Genomic DNA, 27,437 nt, shown 5'->3' on the forward strand with positions numbered 1-27,437 from the left:
CCCACCCCAAAAAACGACCCCCCCGTGCTGACCAATCACCTCCTTTATTCGGGGCCCCCCCCCACACAGAGCAAACATGGGGGGGGGGGAGGGACACCCCAAAAATGGGGGGGAGGGGGGAGCAAACGGAGCCCCTCCCCCCGTTTGGCAGCCGGTGGGGGAGGGGAGTGAGATCCGGACCCCCCCCCCCAAAAAAAAACCAACTCAGGAGCGTCGGGGCCCCCCCGGGCCGGGGGGAGTTTGGGGGGCTCAGGGGGCGTCGCTTTGTCCCTTCTGGAAGAGATAAATCGGCCGCTGGAAGCCTGGGGGGGCAAATGGGGGACCCCAAATTATTCACAGCCCCCCCTGGGAACCCCCAGACCCAAATTACCCCCGGAGCTGGGGGGGGAATAATGGGGTGAGGGGGGACCCCAAATTATTCACAGCCCCCACCTGGAAACCCCCAGACCCAAAATCCACCCGGAGCTGGGAGGGGGGACCCCAAATTATCCACAGCCCAACCCTGGGAACCCCCAGACCCAAAATCCACCAGGATCTGGCAGGGGGGACCCCAAATTATTCACAGCCCCCCCTGGAAAACCCCCAGACCCAAAATCCACCAGGAGCTGGGGGTGAGGGGGGACCCCAAATTATTCACAGCCCTCCCCTGGAAACCCCCAGACCCAAAATACCCCCGGATTTAGGGGATCCCAAACAGCCCCGATTTGGGGATCCCAAATACCCAAATAGCCCAAATTTGGGGATCCCAAATACCTAAACAGTCCCGATTTGGGATATCCCAAACAGCCCAAATTTGGGATATCCCAAACACCCAAACAGCCCCATTTTGGGGATCCCAAATACTCAAATAGCCCCGATTCGGGGTGTCCCAAACAGCCCAAATTTGGGATATCTGAAATACCCAAATAGCCCAAATTTGGGGATCCCACACACACAAATATCCCCGATTTGGGATATCCCAAATACCCAAACAGCCCTGATTCAGGGTGTCCCAAACAACCCCAATTTAGGATATCCCAAATACTCAAATAGCCCCAATTTGGGGATCCCAAAAACTCAAATAGCCCCAAATTGGGGGATCCCAAACAGCCCCGATTTGGGATATCTGAAACACCCAAACAGCCCCAATCTGGGGATCCCAAACACCCAAACAGCCCCAATTTGGGGGATCCCAATACCCAAATATCTCCGATTCAGGGTGTCCCAAACATCCCAAATTTGGGATACCCCAAACACCCAAACAGCCCCAATTTAGGATATGCCAAATACTCAAACAGCCCCAATTTGGGATATCCCAAACAGCTCCGATTTGGGATCCCAAACACCCAAATTTGGGATACCCCAAACACCCAAACATCCCCAATTTGGGATATCCCAAGCAGCCCAAATTTGGGATACCCCAAACAGCCCAAATTTGGGATATCTGAACACCCAAACAGCCCAAATTTGGGGATCCCAAACACCTATATTTGGGATACCCCAAACACCCAAACATCCCCAATTTGGGATATCCCAAACAGCCCAAATTTGGGATACCCCAAACAGCCCAAATTTGGGATATCTGAACACCCAAACAGCCCAAATTTGGGGATCCCAAATACCTAAACATCCCAAATTTGGGATACCCCAAACCCCCTAACACCCAAATCTGGGACACCCCAAACCCCCAAACCCCCAAACCCGTACCACTGGAATTTGGGGTGCCCCGTACCTTTGGCGCTGTGCTGGGGGGTCCCCAGCAGCTCGCAGCGCTCGAAGCCCACCTCGGGCGAGGTCAGGTACGCCGGGAACTGCTCGGGGCGGAGGCGGATGCGCTGGTAGTTCCGGAACGTCGTCTCCTGCGCCGCGGCACGGCACGGCACGGCTCAGACGGGACCCCCAAACACAGACTTGGGACCCCCAAACCCAGCCCCGGGGCCCCCGGTCTGAAACAGACCCCCAGACCCAGCCCCGAACCCAAAAGAGACCCCCAAACCCAAACCCAACCCCAAGAGACCCCCAAACTCAGCCCTGGACCCAAAAGGGACCCCCAAACCCAACCCCGAACCCAAAAGAGACCCCCAAACCCAACCCCAAACCCACCCTGGATCTAAAATGACACCCCCAAACCCAACCCCGAACCCCCCCGGCCCCGCTGAGCCCGAGGGGGCAGCGTTTAACCCCCAAAAAACACATTTTTTTTGGATTTTAGCCCCTCAAAACCACATTTCTGTCACCAAACTCTGCCGAGAGTCCCTCCAAACCCCATTTTTGGGGGTTTTAATCCCTCAAAAACACATTTCTAGGGGTTTTAAGCCCCCAAAAACGCATTTCTGGGGTTTTAACCCCCCAAAAATGCATTTCTGGGGGTTTTAACCCCCCAAAAATACATTTCTGGGGGTTTTAATCCCCAAAATTACATTTCTGGGGGTTTCAATCCTCCAAAAATACATTTCTGGAGGTTTTAATCCCCCAGAAATGTTTCTGGGAGTTTTAATCCTCAAAAAACGCATTTCTGGGGGTTTTAATCCTCCAAAAACGCATTTCTGGGGGTTTTAACCCCCCAACAATGCATTTCTGGGGGTTTTAACCCCCCAAAAATGCATTTCTCAGGGTTTTAACCCCCCAAAAACACATTTCTGGGGGTTTTAACCCCCCAAAAACGCATTTCTGGAGGTTTTAACCCTCCAAAATTGCATTTCTGGGGGTTTTAATGCCCCAAAAACACATTTCTGGGGCTTTTAATCCCCCAAAAATGCTTTTCTAGGGGTTTTAATCTCCAAAAATGCATTTCTGGGGGTTTTAACCCCCCAAATACACATTTCTGTGGGTTTTAACCCCCCAAAAACTCATTTCTGGGGATTTTAATCCTCCAAAAATACATTTATGGGGGTTTTAACCCCCCAAAAATACATTTCTGAGGGTTTTAATCCCCCAAAAACGCATTTCTGGGGCTTTTAACCCCCCAAAAATACATTTCTGGGGGTTTTAATCCTCTAAAAACGCATTTCTGGGGGTTTTAACCCCCCAACAACGCATTTCTGGGGTTTTTAATCCTCCAAAAACGCATTTCTGGGGGTTTTAACCCCCCAAAAATGCATTTCTGGGCCCCCCAGAGCCCCCCGGCTCACCATCAGCCCCTTGCGCTTGCGGTGGGACTCCCAGGGCTGCGGCTCCAGCAGCAGCAGGAGCCCCCCAGGACCCCCCAAAGCCCCCCAGGACCCCCCAAAGCCCCCCAGGACCCCCCAAATCCCCCCCAGCTCACCGTGAGCCCCTTGCGCTTGCGGTAGGACTCCCAGGGCTGCGGCTCCAGCAGCAGCAGGAGCCCCATGGAGCCCCCCAGAGCCCCCCAAAGCCCCCCAAGACCCCCCCAGGACCCCCCAAATCCCCCCAGCTCACCGTGAGCCCCTTGCGCTTGCGGTAGGACTCCCAGGGCTGCGGCTCCAGCAGCAGCAGGAGCCCCCCAGAACCCCCCAGAGCCCCCCAAAGCCCCCCAGAACCCCCCAAAGCCCCGTGGAGCCCCCCAGAGCCCCCCAAAGCCCTGTGGAGCCCCCCAACGCCCCCCAGGACCCCCCAAATCCCCCCCAGCTCACCGTGAGCCCCTTGCGCTTGCGGTAGGACTCCCAGGGCTGCGGCTCCAGCAGCAGGATCCCGCCGGGCCGCAGGTGCCGGAACGCCCTCCGGAACAGCCGCTTCAGCCCCTCGTCGCCCCAGTTGAGCTGCACCCACTTGGTCAGCGACAGCAGCAGCACCACGTCGAACTCGGGGCGCTGCGCCCCCACCGCCTCCTCCCGCTCCGGAACGTAGTTCCCCTGTGGGGCGGGGGGCTCAGGATGGGGCTGGGGGCTGCCCCATGGGGGGTTTGGGGGGGTCTGAGGGGGTTGGGGTCAGCCCCACGGGGGGGTTTGAGGGGGTGGGGAGCAGCCCCAGGGGGGGTTTGGGGAGTGGGGGGCAGCCCCACGGGGGGTTTGGGGGTGTCTGATGGGGTTGGGGGTCTCAGAGTCAGCCCCACAGGAGAGGTTTGGGGAGTGGGGGGCTCAGGGTCGGCCCCACAGGAGAGGTTTGGGGGGCTCTGACAGGGTGGGGAGCTCGGGGTCAGCCCCATGGGGGGGTTTGGGGGGTGGGGAGCTCAGGGTCAGCCCCACTGAGGGGGTTTGGGGGTGTCTGAGGGGGTTTGGGTCAGCCCCATGGGGGGTTTGGGGGTGATGAGGGGGTTTGGGTCAGCCCCACTGAGGGGGTTTGGGGGGTGGGGAGTTCAGGGTCAGCCCCACTGGGGGGGTCTGACAGAATGGGGGGCTCGGCGTCAGCCCCACGGGGGGGGTTTGGGGGGTGGGGGGCTGGGGGCAGCCCCACGGGGGGGTTTGGGGGGTGGGGGGCTTGGGGTCAGCCCCACTGAGGGGGTCTGGGGGGCTCTGACAGGATGGGGGGCTCGGAGTCAGCCCCACAGGAGAGGTTTGGGGGTGTCTGAGGGGGTGGGGGGCACAGGCTGAGCCCCACTGAAGGGTTTTGGGGGCTGGGGGGGTTCAGGGTCAGCCCCACTGAGGGGGTTTGGGGGTGTCTGAGGGGGCGGGGGGCACAGGCTGAGCCCCACTGAGGGGGTTTGGGGAGAGCTGCCCCACACAGGCCCCAAGGCTGGAATTGGGGAGGGGGTCCTGCACCGCTCTGACTTCATTGTGACCCCTTCAGACCCACCGAGACCCCCCAAAACCCACCCCTAACCCCCCCCACATGCTTGTCACCCCCTTAAATCCACCCAACCCCCCCTAAAACCCAACAAAAACCCTCCTAAAAGCCTCACCAACCCCCTGAGACCCACCCAGACCCCCCTAAATCATCTCTCATGTCTCTTTCATACTCTCTAAACCTTTCCAAATCCCCTCCAAACCCCCCCACATGCTTGTCACTCCCTTAACGCTACTGAGACCCCCCTAAAACCCAACAAAACCCAACAAAACCCAACAAAAATCCAACAAAACCCAACAGAAATCCAACAAAAACCCCTCGCCAAACCTCCTCAGTCCCCCCCAGACCCCCCAAACCCACACCAAAACCCCGCTCCAACCCCTGCCACACCCCCCAACACCTCTCCCACCCCCTTTTTCCCCCCCCAAACCCCCCGAAACCCCCTCAAATCCCCCCTCACCGTGACGAACACCACGTTGTGCGGGAAATCAGCTGCACCGGGCCCGTCGGGCGGCAGCTGCGGGGCGGCGATGGGCCCGCGGCTGGCGAGGAGCGCGGCGGGGAAGCCTTTCCTGAGCCCGGTAGCGGCGGCGGAGGGCTCGCCGTCCGCGCCCAGCCCCTCGGAGAGGTAGTGGCGGATGTTCTGCCGCGCCGAGCGGATCAGCCGCCCGTCAATGTCCAGCCCCACCACCCTGGCGGGCGCCCAGCGCTTGGCGATGCTCAGGGTGAGGTGCCCCACGTTGCAGCCCACGTCCAGCACCTCCTTCCCCGCGAACCACTCGGGCCGCAGCGCCCGGAGCCGCGCGTCCTCCACGTCGGGGTTGCGGTACCCGTAATATTTGCAGTAATTCCCGTACTGGAACTTGCGCGCCTGGCGGCGCGGCCGCTGCGGGGCTTTGCCGCCGGGTTTTGGTTTTTCCGAGGGCCGAGGAGGGTCGGATTTGCTGCAAGTCCGTCGGCGCTTGCGGTGGCGGCCAGCGGGGCACGGCGGGGCGGCGGGCTCGGCGGGGCGGCCCGGCTCCTCGCTGCCGGTGCCGGCGGTGCTGCTGGCGGCGTGGTTGCGCTGCTGCCCGCGGTGCCGGTGCCGCCGCCGGGCGCTTTTTGCCGGTGAGGCGAGGCGGAGCGCGTCCCCCGGCGCGTTCAGGCTCAGCGGGTCCGTGATGTCCCTCGGCACCAGGATCTCCACCGGGTCCCGGCCGCGCTGCGGCAGCGGGGAGGACTGCGGGGTGCGGGCGTTCAGGGCGCGGCTCACCTCCTCGTCCAGCAGGCTGTTGAGGTTCAGGGGGTCGAAGATGTTCCCGCCGAGCAGGAACTCGGACGGCAGCACCGGGCCGCACTCCGAGGCCGCGCGGCGCCGCCGCTTCCACGCCGGCTGCTTGGCGCCGCAGCTGCTCCGCCGCTTCCCGCCGCCGCCCGCGGTGCGGAGGCCATTGCGGGGCCGCGGCGGCTCCGGTGCGGCGGCGGCGGGAGCAGGAGGAGGAGGAGGAGGAGGCGGCGGCGGCGGCACCAGGAAGGCCTCAGGCGCCGCCGCCATGGCGGCCCGGCCCGCGCCTGCGCGCTGCGCCGCGCCGCCCCCGCGCATGCGCCGCCGCAGCGGGAGGGGGAACGGGGAACGCTCCGCTCCCGCCGCGTCCCGCCCGCGATGGCAGCGCCGCGCCGGCCCGCCGCGCTTTATATAGGCGGGAGGCGGGGTCCCTGCAGGACACGCCCACCAAAAGGGGAGGGGAGACGAGGCTCCGCCAATAGGAGCGGGTGCGCGGCGCGCGGCGGCCAATAAGGAGAGGCGGCGCGCGGGGAGAGGAAAAAGGGGGCCCTCAGGAGGTTGGGGTGGCCGTGGAGAGTGCCTGCGCGGAAATCAACGGGGGAGGGGAGGCGGAGGGAGCGGGAGGGATCCCGGCGATAGTTTGGGAGGAGGAAGAACGGCGGGGATGGGACGGGGGAGGGTGGGCGGCTGGAAAGACGTTCAGGCGGGGTTACGGCCGCCCCGCGCGCGCGGGGGCTGCCGGGACTTGTAGTCCGCGCGGGGGGCCGCGCGTGCGCGGTGCGCGCTCCTCCTCGCCCCACACACACACACACACACACACAGAGCCCCTCCCGTTCCACCGCCGGTCTCTCCTCAGCCCCTTTCGGCCGAGTTGCTCACGTCACCGTTCCCGCTCGTGACGTCACCGTTCCCGTTAGTGACGTCACCGAACCGGGTCTCGCTCTCCCCGGTAACGGGGACGGGGGGCGCGCTCGCGCTCTCGCGCGGCTCACGCGAGATTTCGGTCCGGCACGTGCCGCGCGCGCCTCGTCCCCGCCCCCCCCCCAAACCCCCTCACGCGGGTCACGTGACCGAGCGCGCGGGAAGCGCCGCTTCTTTTATTTTTATTTTAATTTTTAATTTTTTTTTGGGGGGCGCGGAGGGGGCTGAAAACAGCGAAATCGGGGACCCCCACCCACCCCCGCCACCGACGCGCGGTGCCTCCCCCTCAGCCCCCTCATGGTGGGATCTGAGGTTCCCCTCACGAAGGGGTTGGGGGTTCCCCTCACGATGGGGTTTTGGGGTTCCCCTCATGAAGGGGTTTTGGGATCCCCCTCAGCCCCCTCATGAAGGGTTTGGGGTCCCCCTCACGATGGAGTTTGGGGTCCCCCTCATGAAGGGGTTTTGGGATCCCCCTCAGCCCCCTCATGAAGGGTTTGGGGTCCCCCTCACGGTGGGGCCTTGGGGTCCCCCTCAGCCCCTTCATGGTGGGATCTGAGGTTCCCCTCATGAAGGGGTTTTGGGGACCCCTCAGGCCCCTCACGAGGGGTTTTGGGGGCCCCCTCAGGCCCCTCATGAAGGAGTTTCAGGTCCCCCTCATGAGGGGGTTTGGGGTCCCCCTCAGCCCCTCACGATGGGGTTTTTGGGTCCCCCTCATGAGGGGTTTGGGGTCCCCCTCACGAGGGGTTTGGGTTCCCCCTCAGCCCCTCACAATGGGGTTTGGGGTTCCCCTCACGATGGGGTTTTGGGGTCCCCCTCAGCCCCTCACGATGGGGTTTTTGGGTCCCCCTCATGAAGAGGTTTTGGGTCCCCCTCACGATGGTGTTTTGGGGTCCCCCCCAGCCCCTCACGATGGGGTTTTGGGTTCCCTCTCATGAGGGGTTTTTGGGGTCCCCTCAGCCCCTCCCGGCCGGGTTTCGGGGTCCCCTCAGGGACACTTGCGCTCCACGCACTGCTTGCCGCCCTCCTCGTACTCCTGCTTGGAGATCCACATCTGCTGGAAGGTGCCCTGCGGGTTTGGGGCGGTTTGAGGGTTTTAGGGGGTTTTAAGGGATTTGGGGGGTTTTAGGGGGTTTTAGGGGATTTGGGGCCCCCCGGACCCCGACTCACGAGCGAGGCCAGGATGGAGCCGCCGATCCAGGGGCTGAAGCGCCGCTCCATGGTGCTGTTGCTGGCGATCAGCTTCAGGCGCATGCTCTGGGAAAGGGGGTCACTGGGGGCACTGGGGCAACTGGGGGGACTGGGGGCAACTGTGGGTAACTGGGAGGCACTGGGGGGCACTGGGAATGACTGGGAGGTAACTGGGAGGCACTGGGGGCAACTGGGAGACACTGGGGGACAACTAGGAGCAACTGGGGGGCAACTGGGAGGCACTGGGGGTAACTGGGAGCAACTGGGAGGCAAATGGGAGCAACTGGGGGGCAACTGGGGGGTAATTGGGAGGCACTGGGGGCAACTGGGAGCAACTGGGAGGCAAGTGGGAACCACTGGGGGCAACTGGGGGGCAACTGGGAGGCACTGGGGGGACAGCTATGAACCACTGGGGGCAACTGGGGGGCAACTGGGGGGCACTGGGAGCAACTGGGGGCAACTGGGAGGCACTGGGGGCAACTGGGGGGCAACTGGGAGCAATTGGGGGGCAACTGGGAGGCACTGGGAGCAACTGGGGGGCAACTGGGGGCACTGGAGGCAACTGGGAGGAACTGGGGGGTACTGGGGGGCAACTGGGAGGCACTGGGGGGACAGCTATTAACCACTGGGGGCAACTGGGAACCAGTGGGGGGACAGCTGTGATCCACTGGGGGCAACTGGGAATGACTGGGAGCAACTGGGGGGCAACTGGGGGGCAACTGGGGGGCACTGGGAGCAACTGGGAATGACTGGGAGAAACTGGGAGCAACTGGGCGGACAGCTATGAACCACTGGGGGCAACTGGGGGGCAACTGGGAACCACTGGGAGCAACTGGGAGGCACTGGGGGGCAACTGGGAATGACTGGGAGGAACTGGGAATGACTGGGAGCAACTGGGGGGCAACTGGGAGCAACTGGGGGGCACTGGGGGGCAACTGGGGGCAACTGGGAGGGACTGGGGGGCAACTGGGAGCAACTGGGGGGCACTGGGGGGACAGCTGTGAACCACTGGGGGCAACTGGGGGGCACTGGGGGGCAACTGGGAGGCACTGGGGGGCAACTGGGAGGCACTGGGAGCAACTGGGAGCAACTGGGGGGCAACTGGGAATCACTGGGAGCAAGTGGGAGGCAACTGGGAGTAACTGGGGGGCACTGGGGGGCAACTGGGGGTCCCTCGCCGGGGGGTTTGGGGTGCCCCCTGCCCCGCCTCCAGCCCCAGTTTGGGGGGTTTGGGGTGCCCCCAGCCCCCAGCCCCATTTGGGGGTCCCTCACCGGGGGGTTTGGGGTCCCCCCGCCCCCATCCCCAATTTAGGGGTCCCCAATTGGGGGGGTTTGGGGGTCCCCCTGCCCCTTGCCCAGCCCCCAGCCCCAATTGGGGGGGTTTGGGGTCCCCCCTGCCCCCAGCCCCATTTGGGGGTCCCCATTTGGGGTCCCTCACCGGGGGCGTTTTCTGGGCCAGCTCGCGGTTCAGGCGGTCGGTGAAGCCCTGCAGCAGCGTGTTCCCCCCGGTGACAATGACACTGCCGTACAGCCCCTGGGGGGACACGGACACGGGGGGGACACCCGCGGGATTTGGGGGTGTCCCCGCCGCCCCCCGCGCCCCCCGGGACCCCCGAACCGGACCCACCGGCCGGATGTCGATGTCGCACATCCCGATGCTCGTGGTCACCACGTGCCCCACGCCCAGCATGGTGTTCCCCGAGAGGCCCTGGGGGGTCAGGGGGTCCCCAAAACCCTGTGAGCCCCCCCGAGCCCCCCAAAAACCCCCTCAGAGCCCCCCGGGACCACCCTGAGCCCCCCAAAATCCTGTGAGCCCCCCTGAGCCCTCCAAAAACCCCCTCAGAGCCCCCCAGGATCTCCCTGATCCCCCCAAAATCCTGTGAGCCCCCCTGAGCCCCCCAAAAACCCCACTGGGACCTCCCTGAGCCCCCCAAAATCCTGTGAGCCCCCCTGAGCCCCCCCAAAATCCCCTCAGAGCCCCCCGGGACCACCCTGAGTCCCCCAAAAACCCCCCTGGGACCTCCCTCATCCCCCCCAAAATCCTGTGAGCCCCCCGGGACCTCCCCGAGCCCCCCAAAACCCTGTGAGGCCCCCAGGACCTCCCTGAGCCCCCCAAAATCCTGTGAGCCCCCCCAGGACCTCCCTGATCCCCCCCAAAATCCTGTGAGCCCCCCTGAGCCCCCCAAAAACCCCCTCAGAACCCCCGGGACCTCCCTGAGCCCCCCAAAAACCCCACTGGGACCTCCCTGATCCCCCCCAAAATCCTGTGAGCCCCCCTGAGCCCCCCAAAATCCTGTGAGCCCCCCTGAGCCCCCCAAAAACCCCCTCAGAGCCCCCCAGGACCACCCTGAGCCCCCCAAAACCCCACTGGGACCTCCCTGATCCCCCAAAAACCCCCTCAGAGCCCCCCAGGATCTCCCTGATCCCCCCAAAATCCTGTGAGCCCCCCCAGGACCTCCCTGATCCCCCCAAAAACCCCACTGGGACCTCCCTGAGCCCCCCAAAAACCCCCTCAGAGCCCCCCGGGACCTCCCTGAGCCCCCCAAAACCCCCTCAGAGCCCCCCAGGACCTCCCCAAGCCCCCCAAAATCCTGTGAGCCCCCCTGAGCCCCCCAAAAATCCCCTCAGAGCCCCCCAGGATCTCCCTGAGCCCCCCAAAAACCCCCTCAGACCCCCCCCAGGACCCCCAAAATCCCCTCAGAGCCTCCCCCAGGACCCCCAAACCCCCTCTGACCCTCCCCAGGACCCCCAAAACCCCCTCAGACCCCCTCCCCAGGACCCCCAAAACCCCTCAGATCCCCCCCCAGGACCCCAAAACCCCCACACACCCCCCCCCCAGGACCCCCGAACCCCCTCAGACCCCCTCCCCAGGACCCTCAAACCCCTATAATCCCCCCGGGACCCCCCAACCTTGACGTTGGAGGGGTCGAAGAGCCCCTCGGGGATGCGGAGCCGTTCGGCGCCGTAGTCGGTGTTGTACCCGTTGGGCATCTCGTAGTGCACCGTGGGCATCTGCGCCGCCACCCTGGGGCCAAACCGGCGGGTTTTGGGGTCCCCCCGCCCCAAAATAACCCCCCGAACCCCAAAAAACCCCCCCGGACCCCAAAAAACCCCCCCCGAGCCCCCGTCACTCACTGCTCGTCGTAGGGAGAGTCCGACACCTGCAGCACCGAGGCCTGGAAGTCCTGGATCACCTCCTGGGGAACGGGGGCCCGAAAATGGGGTGAGGACCCCCAAAATCCCACCCCGGGACCCCAAAATATCCACAGGACCCCCAAATCTCCCCTTGGGACTCCCCAATATTCCCCTGGGACTCCAGAAATCCCCCCGGGACCCCCTAAATCTCCCCCAAGACCCCCCAAATCCCCCCCAGAGACACCCAAATCCCACCCCAGGACCCCCAAATCTCCCCTGGGACCCCGAAATCTCCCCCAGGACCACCCAAATCCCTCTCTGGAACACCAAAATCTCCCTCGGGACCCCCCAAATCTCCCCTTGGGACTCCCCAATATTTCCCTGGGACTCCAGAAATCCCCCCGGGACCCCCTAAATCTCCCCCAAGACCCCCCAAATCCCCCCCAGAGACACCCAAATCCTACCCCGGGACCCCCAAATCTCCCCTGGGACCCCGACATCTCCCCCAGGACCACCCAAATCCCTCTCTGGAACACCAAAATCTCCCTCGGGACCCCCCAAATCTCCCCCAGGACCCCCAAATCTCCCCCAGGACCCCCAAAATCCCCCCCGGGACACCCCAAAATCCCCATCGGGATCCCCAAAATCTCCCCAGGACCCCCCAAATCTCCCCCTGGGACACCCAAATCTCCCCCAGGAGCACCCAAATTCCCCCCTGGGACCCCCAATATTCCCCTGGGACTCCCCAAATCCCCCCTCAGGACCCCCCAAATTCCCACCCAGGACCCCCCAAATCCCCCCCGGGACCCCTCAAATCCCCCCGGGGACCCCCCAAATCCCCCCGGGACCCCCCAAGCCCCCCACTCACGTTGCAGGTGAAGTTGTGCCAGGATTTGGACACCTGCGGCAGCTTTTCCTTCTTCTTCCAGCTCGGGGGGGCCCCTTCCCGCACCGGCTCCTGAAAGGGGCGTGGCTTGGGCGGGATAATGCACGGGGGCGTGGCTTGGGCGGGATAATGCACAGGGGGCGTGGCTTGGGCTGGATAATGAACAGGGGCGTGGCTTGGGCGGGATAATGCACAGGGGGCGTGGCTTGGGCGGGATAATGAACGGGGGCGTGGCTTGGGCGGGATAATGAACAGGGGGCGTGGCTTGGACAGAATAATGAACGGGGGCGTGGCTTGGGCGGGATAATGAACGGGGGCGTGGCTTGGGCGGGATAATGAGCAGGGGGCGTGGCTTGGGCCCACCGGCCACGCCCACCTTGGCGGCGATCATGTAGGGCGGCACGATGTCGATGTTGAGCTCCTGGAACAGCTCCCGGCACTGCATGGAGATGAAATCCCCGGCCAGCGGCGACTTGACGATACCTGCGGGGCGGGGCCGCGTGTTCCCACCTGGGCCAGGTGTACCTCAGGTATGTTCTCACCTGCTCCAGGTGTGCTCTCACCTGCCCCAGGCGTGTTCTTTTTTGTCCCAGGTGTGTCCCCAGTGTCTCTCCCCCTCCCCAGGTGTGTCCCAGGTGTGCCTCAGGTATGTTCTCACCTGCCCAGGTGTGTTCTCACCTGCCCCAGGCATGTTCTTTTTTGTCCCAGGTGTGCCCCAGGTATGTTCTCACCTGCCCGAGGCGAGTTCTTTTTTGTCCCAGGTGTGTCCCCAGTCTCTCTCCCCCTACCCAGGTGTGCCTCAGGTATGTTCTCACCTGCCCAGGTGTGTTGTCCCCTGTCCAGGTGTACCCAGGTGTATCCCAGGTGTATCCCAGGTGTATCCCAGGTGTCCCCAGGTGTGCCCGGTGTGCCCAGGTGTACCTGGCTGTATCCCAACTGTACCCAGGTGTGCCCAGGTGTATCCCAGCTGTGCCCAGGTGTGCCCAGGTGTATCCCAGCTGTGCCCAGGTGTGCCCAGGTGTACCCAGGTGTATCCCAGGTGCCCCCAGGTGCCCCCAGGTGCCCCCAGGTGTGCCCCCAGGTGTGTTCTCACCTTGCTGCAGGATGTAGCCATCGTGCACGGGGATGGCCGTGGTGTGGGTGGCCCCCGAGTCCAGCACCAGCCCCGTGCTGCGGCCGTTGGCGAAGCTGCGCCGGTCAAGGGCCACGCCCGGACACGCCCTGAGGCTGGACACGCCCCCCGGACACGCCCTGAGGCTGGACACGCCCCCCCGGACACGCCCCGGGACACGCCCTGAGGCTGGACACGCCCCCCGGACACGCCCCGGGACACGCCCCGAGGACAGCGGTGACACGGGGGGACATTGGGGTGGCACTGGGGGTGGCACTGGGGCGACAAGGGGGGTGGATACAGGGGTGACATTGGGGTGACACCGGGGGGACATTGGGGTGGCACTGGGGGTGACATTGGGGTGGCACTGGGGGTGGCACTGGGATGACACTGGTGGTGACCCATGGGTGACACTGGGGTGATATCGGGGTGACACTGGGAGTGACCCGTGGGTGACCCAGGGGTGACATTGGGATGACACTGGCAGTGACCCGATGGTGACACCATGGTGACACAGGAATGACATTTGGGATGACACTGGGGATGACATTGGGAGTGACCTGTGGGTGACCCAGGGGTGGCATTGGGGGTGACACTGGGGTGACACTGGGAGTGACCCGTGGGTGACACTGGGGTGACATTGGGATGACACTGGGGGTGACACCGGGTGACAGGGTGGCGGTGGTGACACCACAGTGACATTGGGATGACCCGGGATGACCCAGGGGTGACCCTGTGGGTGACCCCGGGTGACAGGGTGACAGCAGGATACGCGGTGAGCACGGCCGTCTTGCAGAGGAAGAACGCCGGGATGTTGTAGTGCTCGAACATCAGCTCCGTCAGCTTCTCCCGCTTGGCGCGCGTGTTCCACTGCGGCACAGGCACGTTGGGGACACCGGGGGGACACCGGGGACACCGGGGGGACACCGCGGGGACACCGGGGGGGCACCTACCGGCGCCTCCGACATCAGCACCGGGTGCAGCCCCGGCTCCGACTTGACGTGTTTGCCGTAGGTGTGGTCCAGGATGGCCTGGAAGCACTCCCAGTCCTCGACTGCGGGGACACGCCGGTGACATCGGGGACACACCGGTGACATCGGGGACACCCCAAGGGGTGACATCGGGGACACGCCCGTGACATCGGGTACACGCCGGTGACATCGGGGACACGCCGGTGACATCGGGGACACCCCAAGGGGTGACATCGGGGACACACCGGTGACATCGGGGACACCCCAAGGGGGGATATCAGTGACACCCCACAGGGTGACATCAGGGACACGCCGGTGACATCAGGGACACCCCACGGGGTGACATCGGGGACACCCCAAGGGGTGACATTGGGGACACCGCCGGGCACGGGGGTCCCTGCTGTCCCCCCATTGTCCCCTGTGTCCCTATGTCCCCTCCATGTCCCCATGTCCCCTCAATGTCCCCATGTCCCCGTGTCCCCTCGATGTCCCCCAAGTCTCCATGTCCCCATGTCCCCTCGATGTCCCCCATGTCCCTGTGACCCCTCTATGTCCCCATGTCTCCATGACCCCTCAATGTCCCCATATCCCCGTGTCCCCCCAATGTCCCTGTGTCCCCTCGATGTCCCCATGTCCCCCCGATGTCCCCATGTCCCCTCCATGTCCCCTCCATGTCCCCTCCATGTCCCCATGTCCCCTCGATGTCCTATGTCCCCATGTCCCCACTCACTCATGCCATTCCCCCATGTCCCCGTGTCCCCTCAATGTCCCCTCAATGTCCCCTCGGTGTCCCCACTCACTCATGCCGTTCCCCCATGTCCCCGTGTCCCCTCGATGTCCCCCATGTCCCCTCGATGTCCCCATATCCCCTCAATGTCCCCATGTCCCCAAGTCTCCATGTCCCTTCGATGTCCCCATGTCCCTGTGTCCCCACTCACTCATGCCATTCCCCCATGTCCCCATGTCCCCTCCATTTCCCGTGTCCCCTCGGTGTCCCCATGTCCCCTAAATGTCCCCCATGTCCCCTCGGTGTCCCCCATGTGCCAGTGCCCCCATGTCCCATGTCCCCATGTCCCCTCGATGTCCCCATGTCCCCGTGTCCCCTCAATGTCCCCAATGTCCCCATGTCCCCTCGATGTCCCCTCGGTGTCCCCACTCACTCATGCCATTCCCCCATGTCCCCATGTCCCCTCCATGTCCCCATGTCCCCATGTCCCCCGATGTCCCCATGTCCCCCTGTGTCCCCTCGGTGTCCCCCAATGTCCCCTCAATGTCCCCACTCACTCATGCCGTTCTTGAGCGGGGACAGGACCTCGACGCCCTCCCGCGCCACGTGCAGCGCGTTGGTGTCGATGTAATAAACCTTCCCGCCCTTCTTGTCCTTGTCCCCGTCCAGCTCCAGTGCCACCTCCTCCGGGGACAGCAGCCCCACCGTGGTGGGGAAGTCGGCCTTGGGGACAGCGCGGCCTTGTCACCGGGGCGGGGTGGTGGCATTGTCACCGGGGCGGGGTGGTGGCATTGTCACCGCGATGGGGATGGGGGGTATTGTCATCGTGATGGGGATGGTGGCATTGTCACCAGGGCGGGGTGGTGGCATTGTCACCGTGATGGGGATGGGGGTATTGTCACCACGATGGGGATGGTGGCATTGTCACCGTGATGGGGACGGTGGCATTGTCACCGTGATGGGGATGGTGGCATTGTCACCAGGGTGGGGATGGTGGCATTGTCACCGTGATGGGGATGGTGACATTGTCACCAGGGTGGGGATGGTGGCATTGTCACCGTGATGGGGATGGTGGCATTGTCACCAGAATGGGGACAGGGCATTGTCACCGGGGTGGGGTGGTGGCATTGTCACCGTGATGGGGATGGTGGCATTGTCACCAGGATGGGGATTGGCATTGTCACCAGGATGGGGATGGTGGCATTGTCACCATGATGGGGATGGTGGCATTGACACCGCAATGGGGATGGTGGCATTGTCACCACAATGGGGACAGGGTGGTGACGATGACACGGGGGTGACAATGACACGGGGGGTGTGACGATGACACGGAGGGGACACGGTGGCACCGACCTTGGGACAGTCCTCGCCGGCATATCCCGCGCGCACCGAGAAGGAGCCGATGTCGAACACCAGAGCCCCGACCTCGTCTGCGGGAGGGCGCGGGGGCACCGTGTGACACCGGGACCCCAAAAACACCGGGACCCCCCCCCGGGACACCCGAAAACCACCGGGACCCCCCAAAAACCACCGGGACCCCACAAAAACCACCGGGACCACCCAAAAACCACCGGGACCCCCCCCGGGACCCCCCGAAAACCACCGGGACCCACAAAAAACCGCCAGGACCCTCCACCGGGACACCCAAAACCACCGGGAACTCCCCCCGGGACCCCCAAAAACCACCGGGACCACCCCCGGGACCCCCCCGGGACCCCCCAAAAAATCACCGGGACCCCCCCCGGGACCCCCCCGGGACCCCCAAAAACCACCGGGACCCCTCCGGGGTGACACCAGGACCCCCACCGATCACCGAGAGGACACCGGACGGTGACACCGGGACCCCCACCGAACAGACGGTGACACCGGACACTCCCACCGATCACCGGGTGGGCCCGGACGGTGACACCGGGACCGGGGGGAGACCGGACAGGGATACCGGGACCTCCACCGATCACCGGGGGGACACCGGACGGTGACACCGGGAACCCACCGAACAGACGGTGACACCGGGACCCCCACCGATCACCGGGGGGGGCCCAAATGGTGACACCGGGACCCCCACCAATCACTGGGGGGGGGCCGGACGGTGACACCGAACACCGGGGGGACACCGGACGGTGACACCGGCACTCCCACCGATCACTGGGGGGACACCGGACGGTGACACCGGGACCCCCACCGATCACCGGGGGGACACCGGACAGTGACACCGATCACCGGGAGGACACCGGACGGTGACACCGGGGCCCTCACCGATCACCGGGACCCCTCCGGGGTGATACCGGGACCCCCACCGAACACCGGGGGGACACCGGACGGTGACACCGGGACCCCCACCGATCACCGGGAGGACACCGGACGGTGACACCGGGACCCCCACCGACCACCGGGGGGACACCGGACGGTGACACCGGGACCGGGGGGGCCCGGACGGTGACACCGGGTGGGCCGGACGGTGATACCGGGACCCCCACCGACCACCGGGGGGATACCGGACGATGACACCGATCACCGGGGGGACACCGGCCGGTGACACCGGGACCCCTCCCTCCCCTTGCCCCCCTCCCGGTTGGCCCCGCCCCCTGGCCCCGCCCCTTGGCCCGGCCCCGCCCTCACCGCCGCCGTAGACGCCGCCGCTCATGGCGCCTTCAGCACCGGGACAGCGCCGCCGCGCGGGGGGCGTGGCCTCGCCGCGGCCAATCAGCGCCCGCCGTGCGGCGCGCGCGCCCTCGCGCGCTTAAAGGCGCCGCGGCCCTTTGTTAAACCGGAGGGGGCGTGGCCTGCGCTGTTTGGCCCCTCCCCTTTGTGGGCGTGGTTTCACCCAAAGCCACTCCCACTCACTCCTCCTCCCCCTCCCGCGCGGCGTTAATTAGCGGTTTGGTTAATTAAAAGCAGCAAAATGGCGGATTTTTGAGGGGGGGGGTGAGGCTGAGCGCTGCCCGTGAATAAAAAACCCAAAAATCCCCCCAAAAAAAACACCGGGAGGGGGCGTGGCTCGGAGTGGGCGTGTCCCGCCGAGGGGGCGTGGCCAACGGGAGGCGTGGCCTCGTGGCGGAAGCGGCGCGGGACGCGCGAGGTGCGCGCGGGGGGGGGGGGGAGGGGGGCGGATTTTGGGGAGGGGGTCCCGGAGTGGGGGGGGGAGGGAGGTCAGAGGGTGTTTGGGGGTCTCCGGGGGGGGTCCCGGTGGGTTTGGGGGGTCCCGGTGGGTTTGGGGGGTCCCGGGGGGGTGTCCCGGTGGGTTTGGGGGGTCCCGGTGGGTTTGGGGGTTCCGGTGGGTTTGGGAGGTCCCGGGGGGGGGGGGTCCCGGTGGGTTTGGGGGGTCCCGGTGGGTTTGGGGAGTCCCGGTGGGTTTGGGGGTTCCGGGGGGAGCGGTGGGGGGAGGTCCGGTGGTGGGGGGTGTCTGGGGGGGGGGGTCCGGGGGTCCCGGGGGTCCCGGGGTCGGTCCCTGACGCCCCCTCCCCATTTTCCCCTCCCTCCCCCCCCCAGCATGTCCTCGGTTCGCCCCGCGGCTCCGTCCCCGCCGCCGGGGGGGCTCCCGGGACCGCCCCCCCCCCCCCGCCGCCGCCGCCACCACCGGGGCGCGGCCGCACCGGGACCCCCCCCGGGCTCCCCCCCCGCCGGTGCTCCCGGTAGCAACGACGTGTTCGTGACGTCGCGCTCGGACTTCCGCGCGCAGCTGCGGCGCTGCCAGCGGCTCCTGGCCCCGGGCGGGGGTCCCGGTGCTCCCGGTGGGGGTCCCGGTGCTCCCGGTGCTCCCGGGGAGCTGCGGCTGCACGGGCTCGGGCTCGCCGTGCCCCGCACCATCAATCTGGCGCTGCAGCTGCAGGCGGGCGCGGGCGGGACCCTCCGGCTCCACGCCAGCACCTCCTCCGTGCCCCTCCGCGCCCCCCGCGCCCGCCGCCGCCACACCGGCGACACCGGCGACAGCGGCGACACCGGCGGAGAGGACGGCGACACCCCCCGGCACAACTCCGCCATCCACATCCGCCTCTGCCGGGAGGCGCCCTGTGCCTGACGGGCTCCGGGGGGCTCCGGGGGGCTCCGGGGGGCTCCGGGGGTGTCACCGGGACCCACCGGGGGTGTCACCGGTCACCGGGACCCGCCGGGGGTGTTGGGGACACCCCGGGGCACCGGAGACGGCACCGGGAAGGGGTTTGAGGGACAGTTCGGGGACACCGTGAGGCGGGACGGCACGGACGGGGACACGGCGGTGTGAGGACACCGAGCTGCCACCGACGGGGGCACCGATGTCACCCTGGGGCGCTCGGTGTCACCGTGAGCCCCTCGGTGTCACCGTGAGCCCCTCGATGTCACCCCGAGCCCCTCAATGTCACCCCGGGGCACTCGGTGCCACCCTGGGGCGCTCAGTGTCACCCTGGGGCACTCGGTGTCACCCCCAACCCCTCAATGTCACCCCCAACCCCTCAATGCCACCCCCAGACCATCAATGCCACCCTGAGCCCCTCGATGCCACCATGAGCCCATCGATGTCACTTTGAGCCCCTCAATGTCACCCCAACCCCTCAATGTCACCCCAACCCCTCAATGCCACCCCCAACCCCTCAATGTCACCCCCAGCCCCCCCCTCCAGCAGCCCCGGGGACTTTGGGGGTGACACGGGGACTTTGGGGAGTGGCACCCCAATAAATCCAACGCCAATGAGGCCTCGGAGAGTTTTTGGGGGGATTTTGGGGAGGGGGGGGCGGGGCTGGGGCTTCCTCTGCGTCACCGGTGACATTTGGGGCAGGAAACCCCCCAGGTGACACTGGGGGACCCAGGGGACAGTGGGGGGAGCGCTGGGAGAGGGTCCGGGGGGGACATGGGGGGAGCTGGGGGGCTGCAGGTGACATTAAATGACATTGGGGACATCCCCAGGGGGAAATGGGGGGCTGCAGGTGACACTGGGGACATCCCCAGGGGGACATGGGGGGCTCCAGGTGACATTGGGGACATCCCCAGGGGGAGCTGGGGGGACCTGGGGGGCTGCAGGTGACATTGGGGACAACCCCAGGGGGAAATGGGGGGAGCTGGGGGGCTCCAGGTGACATTGGGGACATCCCCAGGGGGACATGGGGGGCTCCAGGTGACATTAAATGACATTGGGGACATCCCCAGGGGGAAATGGGGGGCTGCAGGTGACATTAAATGGCATTGGGGACATCCCCAGGGGGAAATGGGGGGAGCTGGGGGGCTGCAGGTGACATTGGGGACATCCCCAGGGGGAAATGGGGGGAGCTGGGGGGCTGCAGGTGACATTAAATGACATTGGGGACATCAAACATCCACGGTTGGGGGGGAGCGGGTGGGAAATGAGGGGGACCCCGGTGACAAAGGGACACCCCCGTGGCCAAAGGGACACTTGGGTGGCCAAAGGGACACTTGGGTGGCCACAGGGACCCCCGAGTGACCGTGGGGACCCCCGGGCGCGCAGCCCCCGGTCCCGGGTAATCCCTGCCATGTCCCTCCGGGGGGGACATCCGGGAGCCACCGGGGACTCCCGGTGCCACGGGGGGGACCCGGCGGTGTCGGTGACGTCGCTGTCGCCGCTGTCCCCCCGCCCCCGGTGCCCTTTGGCCCCGCTGGCGCCGGAGCCGCGGTCGCGCTGTGCGGAGCCGCACGTACGGCCTGGCAGGGGGCCCGTGTCACCTCCCGGGTCCCCCGTGTCACCTCCCGTGTCCCCCGTGTCCCCCCGCGCGGGGGTCCCCGGGGCCGCCCCCGGGGCCGCGGTGGCGCTGGGGACGGGGACAGTGACGGCGACAGTGACGCTGTCCCATTGTTCGGGGCTTCCGCCGCTCGAGGGATCCCGGGATCCCCCGGCCTGGCGCGGCCCGGTGGCCCCGTGCCGGTGTCACCGCGGTCCCACGGCCCCGCGCGGGGTGTCCCCGGGGCCGTCCCACGGCCGTGCGTGTCCCCGTCCCCGTCCCGGTGTCCCCGTCCGTGTCCCCGTCCCCGTGTCAGTGTCACCGTCCGTGTCCCAATCGTGACGGTGTCACCGTCCGTGTCCCCGTCCCCGTCCCCGTCCCGGTGTCACCCCCGTGTCCCCATCCCCGTGTCGGTGTCACTGTCCGTGTCCCCCTCCCCGTCCCGGTGTCCCCGTCCCCGTCCCGGTGTCACCGTCCGTGTCCCACTCCCCGTGCCCGTGTCACCGTCCGTGTCCCCGTCCCCGTGTCGCTGTCCCCGTCCGTGTCCCCCTCCCCGTCCCGGTGTCCCCGTCCCCGTGCCGGTGTCACCCCCGTGTCCCCCTCCCCGTGTCGGTGTCACCGTCCGTGTCCCCGTCCCCGTCCCGGTGTCCCCGTCCCCGTGACGGTGTCACCGTCCCCGTGCCGGTGTCCCCGTCCCCGTCCCGGTGTCACCGTCCGTGTCCCCGTCCCCGTCCCGGTGTCCCCGTCCCCGTGACGGTGTCACCGTCCCCGTGCCGGTGTCCCCGTCCCCGTGTCGGTGTCACCGTCCGTGTCCCTTCGTGTCCCCCATGCCTCGTCCCCGTGTCCCCCCCGTGTCCCCATTTCCCGTGTCCCCTCCGTGTCCCCCCTACGTCCCCCCCACGTCCCCCACGTCCCCCATCACCGTGTCCCCTCCGTGTCCCTCCCACGTCCCCCATTCCCCCATCCCCGCGTCGCCCCCGTGTCCCCTCCGTGTCCCTCCGTGTCCCCATTCCCCCATCCCCGTGTCCCCCCGGTATGCGTGTCCCCCCCCACGTCCCCGTGTCCCCGCCGTGCCCCCCCGTGTCCGTGTCCCCATTCCCCCATCCCCGTCCCCCCCCGTGTCCGTGTCGGTGTCCCGCCGTGCCCCCCGTGTCGGTGTCCCCCCCCCCGTGTCGGTGTCCCCCCCCGGTATCCGTGTCCCCCCGGTGTCCGTGTCCCCCCCCCGTGTCCGTGTCAGTGTCCGTGCCCCCCATCCCCGTGTCCCCCCCCGGTGCCCGTGTCCCCCCGTGTCGGTGTCGGTGTCGGTGTCGGTGTCGGTGTCGGTGTCCCCCGCCGCGGCGGCGCCGTGCCCGGTGCGTGGGTGGCCCGGGGCCAGGGGCCGACGTGCCGCGGCGGGCGCGGCCTTTTCCTCGAGGGGCCGTGGGGGGAGCGGATGGAAAACCCCCCCCGAGGGCCCTTCCGGCCCCGCGGCCCCTCGGATCAAACATTAACCGGCACCGGGGCCGGGGGACGCGCCGCAGCCCCGGGGCCGCCACGGACCCCCGGGCCATGAGCAGCCGGCGATGGGGGCGGCGGGTGAGCGGGGGGACCCACGGGGGCGCGGGACACGCGTGGGTGCGAGCGGTGGGTGTGTTTGTGGGGGTCTCCGGTGTCCCGGTGGTCCCCGATGTCCCGGTGGTCCCCGGTGTCCCGGTGGTCTCCGGTGTCCCGGGGGTCTCCGGTGTCCCGGGTGAGCGGGGGCACCCACGGGGTGCGGGACACGCGTGGGTGGGAGGGGTGTGTGTATGTGGGGGGGGGGGGGGCCCCGGTGTCCCAGGTGAGCGGGGCACCCACGGGGGTGCGGGACACGCGTGGGTGGGAGGGGTGGGTGTGTTTGTGGGGGTCTCCGGTGTCCCGGTGGTCTCCGGTGTCCCGGGTGAGCGGGGCGCCCACGGGGGTGCGGGACACGCGTGGGTGGGAGCGGTCGGTGTGTGTCCCGGTGGTCTCCGGTGTCCCGGGTGGGCGGGGGGGTCCCGACATCCCGGGACATTCCCCGGGGGGTTCGGGGGTCCCGCGTGGTGATCCCCCACCCGTGACGCTCCCCACGCCCCCCAGGGCTGTGCGCGGCGCTGCTGCTGCTGCTGTTGGGGGTCCCGGGGCGCCCCCAGCCCCCCCCCGAGACCCCCCCCTCGCTCTGCGACCCCCGAGTGATCGAACGGTTCATCCTGGAGGCGCGGGAGGCCGAGCGGGGGGCGGTGAGGGACACCGGGGACAGCGGGGGTGTGGGGACACCGGGGGGACACCGGGGGGTGGTGAGGGGACACCGGGGGGACATCGGGGGGCACCGGGGGGACATTGGGGACACCGGGGGGACACCAGGGGGCGGTGAGGGACACCGGGACACCGGGGGGACAGCGGGGGGACACCGGGGGACATTGGGGGGACACCGGGGGGACAACGGGGGTGTGGGGACATCGGGGGGACACCGCGGGGACACCGGGGGGACACCGGGGGGACACCGGGGGGACATCAGAGGATATTGGGGGGCGCGGGGACACCGTGGGGACACCGTGGGGACACCGGGGGGACACCGGGGGCGTGGGGACACCGGGGGCGTGGGGACATCGGGGGTGTGGGGACATTGGGGGACATTGGGGGCGTGGGGACATCGGGGCTGTGGGGGGACGTGAGGACACCGGGGGGTGTGAAGACATAGGGGGACATTGGGGGGCGTGAGGACATCGGGGGGACACCGGAGGGACACCGGGGCCGTGGGGACATCGGGGGGCGTGGGGGGGCGTGAGGACATCGGGGGGCGTGGGGGGACATTGGGGACATTGGGGGGCGTGGGGACACCGGGGGGCTTGGGGACACCGGGGGGACACCGGGGGGACACCGGGGGTGTGGGGACATTTGGGGACATCAGGGGACATTGGGGGTCTTGGGGACATCGGGGGTGTGGGGACATTTTGGGGGGGCAGACGGGGACATCGTGGAGGGACACGGGTGGGGACACGGGTGGGGACACGGGTGGGGACACTGGGACATCACGGGGGGGACATCACGGTGGGGGATGGGCGGTGTGGGAGGGGGGGTCTCGGGGGTCGCGGCGGGGGTGTCACCGTGTCCCCCCCCCCACCTCCCCCCCAGGCCGCGTGTGGCCCCCACTGTGACCTCCCCGAGCCCGTGGCTGTCCCCGACCCCGGAGTCAACTTCAACTTCTGGCGGAGCCTGGACGTGAGTGGGAATGGGGCGAAATCCCGGGAAATCGGGAAAAACCGGGAAATGGGGGAGAAATCCCGGGAAACCGGGAAAAACCGGGAAAAACCGGGAGAAATCCCGGGAAATTGGGGAGAAATCCCGGGAAATCGGGGCGAAATCCCGGGAAGTCGGGAAAAAGCGGCAGCGACCCGGGGGAACGGGGGGAAATCCCAGGAAATGGGAAAAAAAACCCACGGGAAATGGGGGAAAACCCAGGGAAATGGGGAAAAATCCGGGAATTGGGGAAAAAATGGGGGGAAATTCTGGGAAATGGGGGAAAACCCAGGGAAATGGGGAACAACCCCGGGAAATGGGGAAAAAATGGGGGGAAACTCTGGGAAATGGGGAATAACCCAGGGAATTGGGGAAAAAATGGGGGGAAACTCTGGGAAATGGGGGAAAATCCTGGGAAATGGGGAAAAAAACAGGGAATTGGGGAAAAATAGGTGGGAAGTGGGAGAAATGGAGAATAGTTGGGAAAAAAGAAGTGAACAGGGGAGAAATTGGGAATAATGGGGTGAAACGCGGGAAAATGGGGCAAAAGGGGGGAAATGTATGGGAGGAATTGGGAGAAATGGGGAAAACCGGGGAAAAATGGGGAAAATCTGGGAAAAATGGGGAAAACCGGGGAGAAATCAGGGAAAATGGGGAGAAACGGGACAAACCGGGCTGAAATTCAGGGGAATGGGCAAGAACCGGGACAAACCGGGCTGAAATCTGAGGAAAACGGGCGGGAACCGGGAGAAACGGGACAAATTGGGCTGAAATTCAGGGGAATGGGCAAGAACCGGGAGAAACGGGACAAATTGGGCTGAAATCAGGGAAAATGGGGAGAAACGGGACAAATTGGGCTGAAATCGGGGAAAACGGGGAGAAATGGGACAAACCGGGTTGAAGTCCGGGAAAAACGGGGAGAAATGGGACAAATTGGGCTGAAATCGGGGAAAACGGGGAGAAACGGGATGAACCGGGTTGAAATGTGAGAAAACGGGGGGAAACCGGACAAATTGGGCTGAAATGTGGGGGAAACCGGACAAATTGGGCTGAAATCCGGGGAAAACGGGGAGAAACGGGACAAATTGGGCTGAAATCGGGGAAAACAGGGAAAAACCGGATAAATTGGGCTGAAATCCGGGAAAAACGGGGCAAAACTCGCAGGGACGGAGAGAAGCGGGACGGGAACGGGGGACACCCGCGGGAAAATCGGGAGAACCGCGGGGAACGGGGGCCGGGCGCGGGGGCGGCGGTGCCGGTGGTGACCCCCGGTGACCCCCGGTGACCGCCGGTGTCCCGCCGGTGTCGCAGGCGCGGTCCCGGGCGCGGGAGGTGGCCGCGGGTCAGGCGGCGCTGGCGGCCGCGGTGCTGCGGGCGCGGGAGCAGCTCCGGGACCCGCGGGTGCGCCCGAGCCTGGACCGAGCGCACGGAGCGGCGCGGAGCCTGGCGCGGCTGCTGCGGGGGCTGGCGGCGCCGGTACCGGGGGGGTTTGGGGGGTTCGGGGGGATTTGGGGGGGTTTTGGGGGGTTTTGGGGGAATTTGGGGGGTTTTGGTGCCGGGCGAGGCTGCTGCGGGGGCTGGCGGCACCGGTACCGGGGGGACCGGGGGGGATTTGGGGGTTTTGGGGGGATTTCGGGGGGGTTTTGGGGGGATTTAGGGGGGTTTTGGGGGATTTAGGGAAGTTTTGGGGGGATTTAGGGGGATTTAGGGGGATTGAGAGGGGGTTTTGGGGGGATTTAAGAGGGTTTTGGGGGATTTAGGGGGGTTTTGGGGGGATTTAGGAGGTTTGGGGGGATTTAAGGGGGTTTTGGGGGGTTTTGGGGGGTTTTGGGGGATTTTGGTACCGGGGGTAATTGGGGAAACTGGGGGGGTTTTGGGGAAATTTGGGGTGGTTTTTGGGGGTCCGGTGGGGAGTTTTGGGGGGTCTTGGGGGAGTTTCGGGGTTTTTGAGTTCTCCGGGGGAGTTTTGGGGCGGTTTAGGGGGTCCGGGGGGGATTTCGGGACTTTTAGGGGGTGTGGGATTTTTGGAGTGTCCTGGGGGGCTTTGGGGATTTTGGGGGGGGGTTTTGGGGGGGTTCGGTGTTTTTGGGGGGGGGTCCGGGGCTGACCGTGGCCCCGCCCCCCCCGCAGGCCCCGCCCACGCCCCTCCCCCCCCCCGGCCCGGTGCGGGTCCGGAACGTTCCGCGGCTTTTGGGGGTCCTGAGCCGCTTCCTGAGGGGGAAGGTGCGGCTGTTCCTGACTGACAGCTGTCAATCATCAGCGCTGAGAGCTGTCAATCATCACCGCTGACAGCTGTCAATCAATCATCCGGCTGTTCCTGACTGACAGCTGTCAATCAATCCATCATCACCGCTGACAGCTGTCAATCATCTGGCTGTTCCTGACTGACAGCTGTTCATCAATCAACCTCCACTGACAGATGTCAATCAATCACACGGCTGTTCCTGACTGACAGCTGTCCATCCGTCAGTCAATCATCAAGGCTGACAGCTGTCAATCACCTGTCAATCCATCACCGCTGACAACTGTCAATCAATCACCGCTGGCAGCTGTCAATCACCCGTCAATCCATCACCACTGACAGCTGTCAATCATCAATGCTGTCAATCACCCGGCAAATATCAGCGCTGACAGCTGTCAATCATCCGGATATTCCCGACTGACAGCTGTCAATCATCCATCAAATACCTGCGCTGAAACCTGTCAATCAACAGGATTGACAGATGTCAATCATCACCACTGACAGCTGTCAATCACCACCAGCAGCTGCCAATCATCATCACAATCAGCTGTCAATCACCGCGGATCACCAGGACAGACAGCTGTCAATCATCACCACTGACAGCTGTCAATCATCATCACCATCAGCTGTCAATCATCGTGGATAACCAGGACTGACAGCTGTCAATCATCTGCGCTGACAGCTGTCAATCATAAGTCGTCATCCCCCCGCCCCTCCCCCCGGCACGTTGCACGCGCCGGCAGGTGATTGACAGCTGTCAATCATCCCCCCAGCCTGGCCTGCCCGGGCCCCGCGGGTGATTGATTGACAGCTGTCACTCAGGGGAGACCCCGCCCCCCAAACCGCCCCCCATGTAACTTAATGCAAACACGAGAGTATTTATGTACCCCCAAAACCGGAATGATGTGCTGGGACCCCCAAAGGGACCCCAAAATACCTCGGGACCCCCGAACGTGACCCCAAAACCGGGACCCCCAAAGGGGCCCCAAAGTACCCCGGGACCCCAAAACCGGGACCCCAAATTATCCCGGGACCCCCGAACGGGACCCCAAAATACCTCGGGACCCCCGAACGGGACCCCAAAATACCCCGGGACCCCAATACCGGGACCCCAAAACCGGGACCCCAAAATACCCCGGGACCCCCAAAGGGACCCCAAATTATCCCGGGACCCCCAAACCGGGACCCCCAAAGCGACCCCAAAACTGGACGGCTGCACCGGGACCCCCGAATGGGACCCCAAAATATCCCGGGACCCCCGAATGGGGACCCCCAAAACTGGGAGCCCCCCAAATGCCCCCAAATCCCCCCCAAAATCCCCCCAAATCCCCCAAAATCCCCCCAAATCCCCCCAAAGTCCCCCAAAATCCCCCAAATCCCCCCCAAATCCCCCCCAATCCCCCCCAAATCCCCCAAATCCCCCAAAATCCCTCCAAATACTCCAAGATCCC

The 27,437-nt window shown here is 65.8% G+C and overlaps 4 protein-coding genes across 6 annotated transcripts; 2 read left to right on the forward strand and 2 right to left on the reverse strand.

Annotated features, from left to right (window-relative positions):
• Nucleotides 1–25: 25 nt before the first annotated feature.
• Nucleotides 26–6,320, reverse strand: MEPCE (methylphosphate capping enzyme). Its single transcript, XM_072920562.1, has 4 exons — nucleotides 5,123–6,320; nucleotides 3,573–3,791; nucleotides 1,712–1,838; nucleotides 26–302 (listed from the first exon to the last, which is right to left on the reverse strand). The coding sequence occupies exons 1-4, from the start codon at nucleotides 6,242–6,244 to the stop codon at nucleotides 250–252; spliced, it is 1,521 nt and encodes a 506-aa protein (XP_072776663.1). The 5' UTR covers nucleotides 6,245–6,320; the 3' UTR covers nucleotides 26–249.
• Nucleotides 6,321–7,121: 801 nt separating this feature from the next.
• ACTL6B (actin like 6B) lies at nucleotides 7,122–17,633 on the reverse strand. Of its 3 annotated transcripts, none has more exons than XM_072920568.1 (15): nucleotides 17,485–17,633; nucleotides 16,219–16,295; nucleotides 15,423–15,588; nucleotides 14,121–14,221; nucleotides 13,940–14,037; nucleotides 13,150–13,244; nucleotides 12,433–12,539; nucleotides 12,039–12,128; nucleotides 11,171–11,232; nucleotides 10,946–11,060; nucleotides 9,663–9,743; nucleotides 9,474–9,569; nucleotides 8,015–8,101; nucleotides 7,817–7,913; nucleotides 7,122–7,280 (listed from the first exon to the last, which is right to left on the reverse strand). In XM_072920568.1, exons 1-14 carry the CDS (start codon nucleotides 17,507–17,509, stop codon nucleotides 7,833–7,835), a joined length of 1,281 nt encoding a protein of 426 aa, XP_072776669.1. In that variant the 5' UTR covers nucleotides 17,510–17,633; the 3' UTR covers nucleotides 7,122–7,280; nucleotides 7,817–7,832. The 3 variants fall into 3 exon arrangements, with proteins under 3 accessions (XP_072776669.1, XP_072776670.1, XP_041568122.1); XM_072920569.1 differs by having other exon boundaries at nucleotides 7,122–7,304; XM_041712188.2 differs by having other exon boundaries at nucleotides 7,122–7,913.
• A 251-nt stretch (nucleotides 17,634–17,884) lies between these two features.
• POP7 (POP7 homolog, ribonuclease P/MRP subunit) lies at nucleotides 17,885–19,178 on the forward strand. Its single transcript, XM_041712191.2, has 2 exons — nucleotides 17,885–17,944; nucleotides 18,355–19,178. The coding sequence occupies exon 2, from the start codon at nucleotides 18,356–18,358 to the stop codon at nucleotides 18,881–18,883; it is 528 nt and encodes a 175-aa protein (XP_041568125.2). The 5' UTR covers nucleotides 17,885–17,944; nucleotide 18,355; the 3' UTR covers nucleotides 18,884–19,178.
• Nucleotides 19,179–21,965: 2,787 nt separating this feature from the next.
• Nucleotides 21,966–26,076, forward strand: EPO (erythropoietin). Its single transcript, XM_072920578.1, has 5 exons — nucleotides 21,966–22,085; nucleotides 22,605–22,744; nucleotides 23,640–23,726; nucleotides 25,056–25,220; nucleotides 25,875–26,076. Exons 1-5 carry the CDS (start codon nucleotides 22,073–22,075, stop codon nucleotides 26,031–26,033), a joined length of 564 nt encoding a protein of 187 aa, XP_072776679.1. The 5' UTR covers nucleotides 21,966–22,072; the 3' UTR covers nucleotides 26,034–26,076.
• The last annotated feature ends 1,361 nt before the right edge of the window (nucleotides 26,077–27,437 follow it).

Source organism: Taeniopygia guttata, chromosome 32, assembly GCF_048771995.1.
Source record: "Taeniopygia guttata chromosome 32, bTaeGut7.mat, whole genome shotgun sequence".
Classification (NCBI taxonomy): Eukaryota; Metazoa; Chordata; class Aves; order Passeriformes; family Estrildidae; genus Taeniopygia; species Taeniopygia guttata.

What these genes read in the sequence shown, in the direction of transcription:
- MEPCE (XM_072920562.1), bottom strand. Translation starts at nt 6,244, where the DNA reads ATGCGCGGGGGCGGCGCGGCGCAGCGCGCAGGCGCGGGCCGGGCCGCC. An exon ending in ACAACGTGGTGTTCGTCACG is followed by an intron (nt 3,792 to 5,122) that starts GTGAGGGGGGAT and finishes CCCGCCCCACAG; the next exon opens with GGGAACTACGTTCCGGAGCG. An exon ending in GCAAGCGCAAGGGGCTCACG is followed by an intron (nt 1,839 to 3,572) that starts GTGAGCTGGGGG and finishes GCCGCGGCGCAG; the next exon opens with GAGACGACGTTCCGGAACTA.
- ACTL6B (XM_072920568.1), bottom strand. Translation starts at nt 17,509, where the DNA reads ATGAGCGGCGGCGTCTACGGCGGCG. An exon ending in CCTACATGATCGCCGCCAAG is followed by an intron (nt 12,129 to 12,432) that starts GTGGGCGTGGCC and finishes CGCCCCTTTCAG; the next exon opens with GAGCCGGTGCGGGAAGGGGC. An exon ending in GCGACATCGACATCCGGCCG is followed by an intron (nt 9,570 to 9,662) that starts GTGGGTCCGGTT and finishes GTGTCCCCCCAG; the next exon opens with GGGCTGTACGGCAGTGTCAT.
- POP7 (XM_041712191.2), top strand. Translation starts at nt 18,356, where the DNA reads ATGTCCTCGGTTCGCCCCGCGGCTCCGTCCCCGCCGCCGGGGGGGCTC.
- EPO (XM_072920578.1), top strand. An exon ending in GGGAGGCCGAGCGGGGGGCG is followed by an intron (nt 22,745 to 23,639) that starts GTGAGGGACACC and finishes CCTCCCCCCCAG; the next exon opens with GCCGCGTGTGGCCCCCACTG. An exon ending in ACTTCTGGCGGAGCCTGGAC is followed by an intron (nt 23,727 to 25,055) that starts GTGAGTGGGAAT and finishes CCGGTGTCGCAG; the next exon opens with GCGCGGTCCCGGGCGCGGGA.